At 38.0% G+C, this 11433-nt stretch overlaps 2 protein-coding genes across 5 annotated transcripts in view; one reads left to right on the top strand and one right to left on the bottom strand.

Annotated features, from left to right (window-relative positions):
* Positions 1-11433, bottom strand: part of LOC142339644 (uncharacterized) — a 615633-nt gene that overhangs the window by 378260 nt on the left and 225940 nt on the right. The gene's annotated exons all lie outside the window — the stretch shown is intronic.
* Positions 1-11433, top strand: part of LOC142339645 (uncharacterized) — an 82985-nt gene that overhangs the window by 26057 nt on the left and 45495 nt on the right. For all 3 annotated transcript variants that reach the window (XM_075389835.1, XM_075389834.1, XM_075389833.1), the window contains exons 3-4: positions 778-955; positions 10889-11067. In XM_075389835.1, the coding sequence (XP_075245950.1) occupies positions 778-955; positions 10889-11067 (357 nt within the window). The remainder of the gene's footprint in view (positions 1-777; positions 956-10888; positions 11068-11433) is intronic.

Raw genomic sequence — 11433 nt, 5'->3', positions numbered from 1 at the left:
AGCAAATTTGGGAAACTGGACTCAATTTCTGCCGAAGGGGCCACAAATTGGCAAAATTTTTACGTTTTTAACAAAATTTAATGAATTAATTTTTTGAAAAAAACAGCTTCAGTTTTCTCGAGCAACATTTGTAAGGGGAACAGAATATTGCAATTTGTATCAAAATGGAGGAATTTATTCTTAAAATGCAAAAGCTTTGTTCAAAATAGAGAAAGTTGGTCGCAATACGGTCAAGCTCGTTTTTCTAAAACTAGAATTCTTGTATTTATTTTTTAGTTCAATTCTAAGCTCAGAGGTTTTCACTACACACTTTGGTCTGAGATACTCTCCAAAACTCTCCAAAAAATTATCTGAATGATTAAAAAATCTGGTCAGTGTAAGTCAGTCTTGAAAATGTGGGAAAAAATTAAACAAACAACATACCGTTAAGATGAAATCAGTAAAATGTTGAAAAAATCTCCAAAATTTGTTGAAAGTCACCACAAATGGAATAAAAAATTGGTCGAAATTCAATTTTGACCTTTCAAATTGAAGAGTTCAAATTGAAATGTTATTTTTTGTGATCAAAATCTAGAGTCAGATAGTTGTTCGAAAATGACACCCCATAAATTGATCTGGGATACCCTCAAATCAGTCATAAAAGAAAGTGGGCTAAACATAAACTTCAAATTTTTTTAAAGTGTTTGAGCAACTACTGCATGCAGAAATGTCTGCATATACGGCAAGAGAAAATAGATAATTTTACATTAAATGGTAAATGTTTTGTGACGTTTAAAGGTGAAGAGTGTGAAAGAAGTGCTGGAGGGTCCTGACGTTTACATAGCCTTGCAGCATCTGGAAGATCTAATCCAGCCGCCTGGGCTGCTGGAGCCAATTGGGAAGATGGCTCAAAAAGGAGCTGCTCTGGACCCATTGATGGCAGACAAATCGGGTGTCATTCGAAAGGGAAAGTCACGTGAGTAACATCTTTGATGTATATACCTCCTTACTATATTTCGCGTAACTGTTTGTCCTGTTTTACTTATCTAGATTAAAAAGCTACTACTTGAAAATATTTATTATTTTGATCACCGACAAAAGATAATGAGCGGCAACAAATTTTTTTTTCGGGAAACAAAAAATGACAAAGCAATTTTTTGTAAAGGCAGGATCGATCAAATCGGAGCAGTTCAGTCATATAGTCTTTAAATTGAACGATTTAGGTGACTGCAATTAACAGATTGACTCGAAATATATGTTATATAATTTTATAGTTTTTTATAGTTATATCTATCGTCTGATATAAATCCTAATAAGGAGGCACGTTAATGTGCGTTCTCACATAATGTTTCGATAACGCTCAAGATATACAACAAAACCAGTTATTAAGATGAATGGTTAATTACGACCAAAAATCAATAATTGTTTTCTACAGACGCTTGATAAAAAAAGTCAAAATGGCAACAGCTAGTACCAGACAAAAGTCAAAATAGTATCAATTAAAATATCAATTACCATTTATTTGGCATAAGCAAAGTAAACTTGTATGTCTCCTGAAAACACGTGGGACCAGTCCGTACTGAGGCTAGGTAACAAGTAGACAGAAAAAAACAAAAGAGCGAAATTTGAAAATATTTTTTTTTCTGAAAACAACATCAAAGTTAAAAAAATTATTAGCTCTTAACTGAAAACAAAGGATAGGCTCTCTTTGAAGTCCAGGCTCGGAGCCGTTGAGATCACTCTTTATCCAACAATTGTTATAAAACTACAGTAGAAAGTGACATATGCAACAAATAATCAAGAAACACAAGAAAGGTCGAAAAAAAATTTTAATTACAATATTACAAATTAGCCAAATCACAAAAAATTTACGAAACCTCAAAACAACGGAGTCACAACACCACTAATAAACAAAACAGTTAAAAGATTGAGTATTCCCTCTAGAAAGACAAATTAAGTTGTGTTTACATTAGATACTATGTAGCAAATTTTCAGAAATGAGATGAAAAAATCGCTGAAAATCAAAAGTTAAAAACTTCTTAACTCATTCAATTTCAAAACTTTTAAACAGCCTCCATTTATAACTTTAACACACCAAAAAATTCTTTGAACTTCTCGGCAGGCCAATTCTACCTCAAAATTGAAGAGATTAAGTCTTCAGAAAGCAAGTCTTAAGACAACAAATTAACAATGAGTACAGACAGAACATAAAATTCCACAACAGTGTTACAAACACACATCATTGAAACCTTTAAAAGTATAAGCTATCAACTGAAAAGTTAATATATGCTTGTTTGAGGTTAATTTGAAAATCAATGAGCCCTTATTTCAAGGGGACTATTCCAAAAAGACAACAAAAACTGACATCAAGCAATGACCAGTATCAAAAAATTACAAAAAGTCTTGAACCACACAGCATCATAGCCATAAAACCATCAGCTTCAACTTAAATTTTTTTGCTTTGACTAAGACTAGGAGACAAGTTGTCAAAGAGAAAATGAAAGGGGCAGAGTTCAGAACCTTGATCAAATTTTTCGAAACAAAATTTTTTGAAGTCATTAATATCTTTAGCAAAAAACTGAAATCTTGAAGTACAATTGCTTATATGCCTTCAAAGGAAGCCACTGAGACCTGCCGTTATCCAGAATTTGTGGCAGCAATGCAAAAAAGAAACACAATTCGAGCAGAACCAAAAATTCGATTTTTCTTTGCAAGAAAACTGTTTCGAAACCGTTTAAATCATACGCTACTCACTAAAAACATTATATATGTACACATGCCTTTTCCTTCAAAGTGACGTGACTTGTTATTAAGGTGATGATTCGACAAGTCAACATAAACCACCTCCAAAATTGGCAAATGTCGAAAAGTCGAAAAAAATTACTTAGATCCCGCCGCTTCAAAAAAAGAGCGAAAATTGAAAATATGTTTTTCTTCTGAAAAAAAATTCAAAGTAAAAAAATCGTTAGCTCGTAATTGAAAATAAAGTAGAGGCTCACTGAGACGTCCATGCGCGAAGCTATTGAGATCTGTCATTATCCAGAATATTGTTTTAAGAGTACAAAAGAAAGTGACAGATGCATCTAATATTCAAGTGGTCAGTTAAATTTTTGGAGAAAACAGTGCTTAAATCGTTAAAACCATAAGATGCTCTAATTTAGATCCCACTGTTTTAAAGCAAAGAAACCAATAATAAAAGAAACAAACTTTAGAAAGATTTTTATTTTCACTCATTTGAAGGAAAACGTAGTTTTGTTTACTGAGACTAAGAATCATTTTGACAGAATTAAGCGGCAGTATTCAAAAGTTAAATGAGAGTTTCTTATATTAAATGTAGTCAAGTCCATCAGAACCATTAGATGTCAACTAAGGTCTTTATATAGTCTCAAGTATACCGTTAGGTAAGCCAACAGGGTTGTGGTACATGAGCATTACCATCACAAAACAATCTTATACTACGTATGTTATGATGCAGTAAATTAATAATTCCCTCGTGCAGTATGTATATCTTAACATTGTCAACCATATGCAATCGTCCGACGATTGTCTCTTATGTTCAAAGTTAACTGGTAAAACGCACTAAATGTGCAGACTGACAAAAGGTCAATTGCAGTTCTGCCTTATCTTTCATTGAATAAAGTTGTGCGTTGAATATTTTCTTTTCGATTACAGATTAGATCTTATTCTAATAAGCCGAGCATCACATGGCGCAGTCAGCTGAAAAAGGAAAAACGATACTAGGTCTTGAACCATTCTGGGAAAAACCAGCTCAAACCCACCAACACCATGGGAAAAGTGGAGAAGTCAGTTGAAAATGGCCTTAGTCGCAAAGACAAATATAGAAGTCGACGACCTCCTAAGAGAGAAACCAACAACAATAATTTATCCCCCAGAGCCAGTAGAAGAACAACCAGTACAAAACCCAACCCATACGATGGAAAGAGAGAGGCTAACAAGAAACAATCAGGCAATAGCCAAATGGAAAAACGAATGTAACCTAATTGACATAATAGGGGTGCTATGCGGCGACAAGCCATGGGACATCGCAGATAAACGATCAAAGTCAATGATTTACCTAACCATTGGAATCGAAGGACGAAGAATGCATACAAAGAAATACCCCCATACTAACGTCGAGAACATCACAACACAACAACTGCGGGAGGAACTAGAGCTGACGTTCATACGACCACGGAACGTCACCTTCGACCGGTACTTGTTGCTAAGAAGACGACAACAAAAAGGGGAAACCATGGAACAGTTCCATTCAGCTCTAAGATCTATAGCAGAATTTTGCCAACTGGGAGCGTTGGAAGACGACTTGTTACGAGACATCTTTACAGCCAACATGATCGACCCGGAGATTCAGAAAAAACATTTAAAGGTAAAATTAGAACCAGAAAAGGCACTTGAAATAGCCATTAGCATTGAGTTAGGCGCCCGAAGCCAGTTAGCCATACCAGCCAAAAACACTACAGACCCCTCAATGGTATCAATAGTAGGACGATCGAAGCCAGTCCTAGCCATCTCTAGTTCGAGATACCGGGGAATTTACCGAGGCAACCTTAGCCAGCCCCGAGGCAATTACCAATCGCCCAGAGGCAATTCATACCAGTCAAGCAGACAACAATTCCAGCAACATAACTGTCGTAACTGCGGACAACCTTGGACACAAGAACATCGAAGTAAGTGTCAAGCCATTGGACAGACGTGTAGAAGATGCAATAAACCCAATCACTTAGCGAAAGTCTGCAGATCCAATGTGAACAGATACACAAATAATCGTAATGTCAACGAAATAATAGAACCAGACGAAACACGGAACGAGGAACAAATAAACATGGTATCACTAAACAACGAAATAGGAAGTATTAGAGAGGATTCAGAAGACGACTACATGGTTAACCTGATTTCCCCTACCGAAACATCACCCACACCCACAAAACTTCACATCAAGTTTGGGAACACCAAATACTGGGTACTGGTGGATTCAGGTAGTTCAAACAGCTTAGTAACGGAAAGAATGGCACATGAAATAGAAGCCAGAGATAAAAACAGCTGATGGAGTCGTAAGACGAATCCCACAAACTTACGCAGCTTTACGAATACACCAATCCGAAACGTCGGCACACTATACTGTGGCATAGAATGTAATGGCTGGAATGCCGGAAGAGCTGACCTCATCGTGGTACCCAACAACCACAGAGCGATTATAGGACGAGACCTATTTCAAGGGCTCGGAATACAAGCCAAACAACAACACTCCCCAAAATCGGAAGGTAAGCAAATTGCAATGATACAAAATTTTGAGGGAAAAAACTTAAAAACAGAAATATCTAAAAAATTCCCCAACCTAATAAAAAGGATAGGACGATCAAAAACCCATACAATTAAGTCAAAATTCAAGACAATTTTCACGCCCGTTCACCAAAGAGGACGGCGAATATCAATCCACCTACATTCACAGGTAGAAGAACTCAAAACATTACAAAATAACGACAACATAATCAAACTGGACAAATGCAGTGCCAAAAACTTTATTTCACCCATAGTAATAACAGTCAAACGAGACAAAACAAAAAAACTTGCCATGGACTCCAAAGTCATAAACAAAGCGAATCACAAAAACAAATATCAAATGCAAAATTAAGACTGCCTGATGGATAATATCGCACAATCAATCTCGGAATCGTCGCACGAAAGCGAAGTACTTTTTTTCCACCATCGACCTACGATACGCATAGAGTCAATTACCACTCGACGAGGCAACCGCAAAGCATTGCAGTTTTAATTCAATAGGCGGTCAAGCTACATGAACATACAGATTCATTACAGGTTTCTATGGTTTAACAGATATGCCCGCAGAATTCCAAAAAGCAATAGATACCACACTAAGGGGTCTCAAAAACACATATAGTTTCCTGGACGACATAATTATTGTCACGGGCGGAGGAATAAAAAGTCATAAACAACAAGTATACGAATGTCTGGAAAGACTTGACAAGGAAAATCTAAGCATAAATTTAGAAAAATGTCATTTCGCAAAAAAACAAAATAGAATGGCTAGGATGATTTGAAATCAACCAACACGTTATAAAACCATTAGTCACCAAAACAGAAGCCATACAAAGTCTAAAAGCACCCAGCACACCCAGCACAAGTAAACAAGTAACCAACTTAAATCCTTCCTGGGTAGTGTGCACCACCTAACAAAATTCGTCCAGAATTTAGCAACACAATGCAGAATTTTTCGAGAATTACTGAAAAAAGATAATAAATACGTATGGACCACAAAACACCAAACAGCATTCAAAAAAATAAAAGAGCACATAAAAAACATAAGCGAAAACACGCACTTTGATCAATCGAGAAAAACACGAGTACGTACAGACGCATCACGATCCGGACTCGGAGCAGTGCTCGAGCAGGAATCGAACAACGGCTGGGAAACAATAGCATACGCCTCGCGTTTTCTAAACAAAGCTGAAGAAAAATATAGCATTAACGAGCTCGAACTCTTAGGCATAGTTTGGTCACTCGAACATTTTAAGCATTATTTGTATGGTCAATATTTCACTGTACAAACAGACCATCGAGCACTTCTATCCATACTTGAAGATAAATCAACAAAAGCTCACCAAAGCAGATTAACCCGCTGGTGCGATCGGCTAATCCCATTCCACTTTAATATCAAACATATACCAGGTTCAAAGATGGGCCTCACTGATTACATATCCAGAAACCCCCACAAAACCACCGCAAAACCAATTAGTATGTACGATGAAGACTTTGTAATATCACAAATAGATGCTATACTTAAAACAATTAATGCAATTAGACAACGCGGTAGACCACGAAAATTCCCTATATTGGAATCGCACGACGATTCCAAGACATTAAATACAACGACTGTAATTAAACGTCAAAGAGGCCGTCCGAGAAAATCACCTCTGGAATCGCGGGACGATTCCAAAATCAAAGTGCCTAGAGCACAAAGTCATAAGACAAAAACAAAAGTAGTTCAAAAACAACATAATTACAGCCTACGCAGACAACAATTTAATCCCAATTCAGAAAACCGCGTGACGAGAAATTACGTAATTGAGCAAAAAGTCACACAACAAGCGATTGCAAAATCGCATTTGCCAAATAACTCGAACAACAAACAGTTGCTAACGCAAAAACAACGTTCTTCAGAAATGCAAGCAGACAAAGACGAAACGCAAAACACTCCCCCAAAGAGCCCAGGAACATGTCCACTCTCATTCACCACCTACCTGAGCCCCAACAAAGAAGACAACAACCCGCCGCCTCAGCAAGAAGAACCAACAACATCAAATACAACACTGGATAAAGCAATCAGAGACGTGTTCAGCTTGACATTAATAGCAGCCATGACCAACAGGGACAGTGTTCTAAGAGAGATTCGGGATTGCATCATCCAGAACGATGAACGGCGATGCAAAGCAGTGAGCAAACAGATATACGCCCACTGGAACCAATTGAGCGTAAACGATGGCTGCATACTACTTGACAGCCGCCTCACGATTCCCAATGCACTTAAAGAGGCAGTCATTGACGTTCTGCATGCCACCCATCCGGGCTCATGGGGAATGACAGAACTAGCGAATAGACTATGGTGGCCTTTCATTAACAGAGATCTGACAAACAAGGCAAAAACATGCCGCCCCTGCACTGAGTTTGGTAAGAACCTTAAAAATATAATACCAAAACTCAATGGTCACCAATGAAACCATGCGTCGAATCAAACGAAGAAATCCAAATAGACTTTGGTGGACCAATAGTAGACGGTCAAGGAAGAGAAGTATACTTTCTCGCATGCATCGATCGATTTTCCAAATTCCCATCCCCTAAATTATACAATCACGCGAACGCAATAAACGTAGAACACTTCCTAAAGAAATATATGTCCATACATGGGGTACCTAGATCTATACGAATGGACCAAGCTAGATGCCAAAAAGGTAATACAATTAGAGAATTGTGCAGCAGAAACAACATAAGAATAATATTTGCACCTGCAAACGACCATAGATCGATAGGCCTCGTTGAAAGATTAATTCAAACGGTCAAACAAAGATTAGGGTGCATCAAGCTAGATCCAAAACAACACCCGTTTATTATAAAACAGTCCTTAAGACAAATCGCACAAGAACTAAGAACATGTCGGAAAAAAGCAACCAATATATCACCATTCGAAGCGCACTTCGGGGGCCCCGCCAATACTCCAAAAACCAATCTAACGACAAATCCTGATAGTAGAAATTTAAAATGGCCAAATGTACAATCTGATTATTTAGATGACAACATCATGGGAGCGGACGAGCTGATACCTGACGAATGGTGGGAACAAGAGGACCTCAACAGCGACGAGGAGGTGCGTACTTCAAAAGAGAGGATGCTCACAGCATCTAAGAACGACACCGGCGAGATCCCTCGAACATTCCGAATGTCCCCCCAATCAACGTTGGAACCGGTCGCCGAATCCAGTAAAGGCCTACAACTAGCAAGGAAAAAAATTGCTTCAACACGCAGCAAGAAACAACTACAAAGCCTGTATGAAGCAATACCAGAAGGGGCAGCACTAGTCAAAACCTCCGGCTCAACACTAACGATTAAATACCCGGGACAAGACGTCACCGTTTTACACAAGTCCGAGGTAGCTAGATTCGGTTCGCCCGCACAACCCCAAATTCCCCTAATTCAATTTGCGGCACGAAAGACGGTCATTAATCACCACGAAAAGCTACAGCGAACAATGAACGACCACCAAAAAGAGCAAATGACCAAATTGAAAGACGAACGTACAATCCGCAAAAGGCAACAAGACTCACCTACCAACCCCAACCTGACCAACCTCGCGAAAGTTCAACGAACCAAAGTTCCTCCGAAAAGGAAATATGTACAGTCTCCTAAAAAAAGGGGGCGCGAAGAAACAACATAGAGACCAATACTCATCCTCGCAAGAAGAAGAAGAAGAAGACGATACCATCCCAGCCCACGAGGCAACCGCGGAAGCCAACCTAAGAGACGCAGACGATGAACCACAAGAGTCGATAGAAATACACGGAATCAACCGAGGCAAAAAGCCACGACGAAATAATAGACTCAAAAAGAAGCCAACAAAATATGGACAGACTGAAACTTTATCCACCGACGACGACACAGATGAGACTCAAACCAGCACTCCAATCAAAGGCTCCAAAGGCATCGCAAACTTCCAGCCGGGTTCAAGTGCGCAGGAGGATTCCACGCAAGGACCGGAAGAGGAGCGTAGAAGTACCTCACCAGTTCTAGACCAAACACAAAAGCCTACGGAGACTGAGGTATCACCCCGGGCCGAAGGACAGGTGCTGGAATTATCGCTCCAATCACAAGAGGCAAGAGAGAGGGAGAACTAAGCCTAGATGAGCTCTGACTTAGATACCATTGCAATCGCATAACAAACTTTTAAAAAACTTTGTTTTTTCTCCCGAGGGGAAATGTGGTACATGAGCATTACCATCACAAAACAATCTTATACTACGTATGTTATGATGCAGTAAATTAAAAATTCCATCGTGCAGTATGTATATCTTAACATTGTCAACCATATGCAATCGTCCGACGTTTGTCTCTTATGTTCAAAGTTAACTGGTACTACGCACTAAATGTGCAGACTGACAAAAGGTCAATTGCAGTTCTGCCTTATCTTTCATTGAATAAAGTTGTCCGTTGAATGTTCTCTTTTCGATTACAGATTAGATCTTGTTCTAATAAGCCGAGCATCACAAGGGTAATCATATATTGATACTCAGTCACAAGATTGATAAAAAGGACAGCAAATGCCGGCAAAGCGCAAGAATTCTATTCGAATTTAAGAGAACACTTTGTTTAAGTCACAGAAATCATGTAATTCTCTCCCTGAAAACATAATATGCGATCATGAGGCCTCTTTTTGAAAAAAAACGGGTGCAAATGTTAGTTGAATTTTGATTGGAAAATTTTCTCGTCTGTGATAAACATAGAAAAAAACGAGAAAAATTGCTAAATTAGTTTTTAAAAAAGACATTGCCTCAACGGTGATATATTTTTTGATTGTCAAAAGCCATGAAGAGACCAAAACTAGCCTTGATAATGCAAAACGTTCAATACTAACAGGTAATACTTCTATTTGTAAACAAAATGAATACTTTGGCTGCAAAATGTCAATATTTGAAAATTGACAGACTCGTTTTGCATTATGATTGTTTTAGGTCAGAAAAACGGCATTTTTTCCTGAACAATCTTAAAAAGAATGGAAGCAGACTTGGACTTCTTATGAGTTGATTCAAACGGTTCTCAGCAGTTTGAGTTCTGTGCTTCCAGCAACTTCAAAAAAATGTGGGCCGAAGAATCATTTGGTGCTGTTTTTGACAAGACAGGCTAAATTTTGAAAAGATAGTTAATTTTAAGCTAAAGTAGTCATATCGGAGTAATCAGCAACCCTCCTCGGGGTCTTGGACAAAACCAATAGCTCTTTTATTAACAAAGTCAACAAATTTCAGCATAACTAACGAAAAAAATGAGCAAAAATTCCTTAAAATGTGAACGAAAACGATAACTTTGAACCTTGATAACTGCCTAGAAAAAAGAAAATTAAAAAAATCTTTTTAATTCCATATTCTACGCTGGACGGGTTTTCTAATGATACCACTCACAACTCTCTACGATGAATATATCGATCGGCCAAAATTGACTGGACAAAAAAGAACCCATTTGAGTATATAGATCCTCCCTCCACTAAAGTGGGTCGGAACAATTAGGGTGTTTTTGAATACACCCCTGTGAGCGATAAAAAAACTAAGCACCATAAAAGAGAGTACAGATAAAGATAACGCACTGGGAAGACTAAATTTTTTTATTTCAGTGGGTAAATGGAAGGTGAAAATAATCACAGCAGACGAGAATGAGAGTGGAGAGGATGCAGGGACTACTTCCAACCTGACCCTGTGGGTTTATGGGGACAAGAGGGACTCTGGTCCAATCCCACTCACTCGACCCAATGGAGAAGACTCATTTGGTGCAGGATCAGTTGAGGAAATTGATGTAAGTTGATGTAATTGAGGTGATTTGCAATATTAGGTTATGACCATCAACGAATTCTTGAATTGCCGTCGAGAACTAAATTTTGAACGCTTTCACGTCTCATTAAATTTCAAAAATTTGACAGAAAAATTAATTAAAAATTGACTGTCTTTAATTCTTCGTTGACTAATTCGTCGGACATTAATTCAAAACTTAAAGATTAAGTTTTGAATTCAAAAAGAGTCAATTTGAATTAAAAGAGTTTTGAACATCAATTCAAAGAGTCAAAGAATTAAAAAACATAGCAGGACAAGTCCTGACGTACAATTCAAAGAATTTTCATTGACTAAACAGAAAACTAGACCAAGAACGGACTATGAATGGATT

The sequence above is a fragment of the Convolutriloba macropyga genome, chromosome 5 (genome assembly GCF_964194025.1).
Source record: "Convolutriloba macropyga chromosome 5, txConMacr16.3, whole genome shotgun sequence".
NCBI lineage: Eukaryota > Metazoa > Xenacoelomorpha > Acoela > Convolutidae > Convolutriloba > Convolutriloba macropyga.
This window is presented reverse-complemented; position numbering and strand designations above follow the sequence as displayed.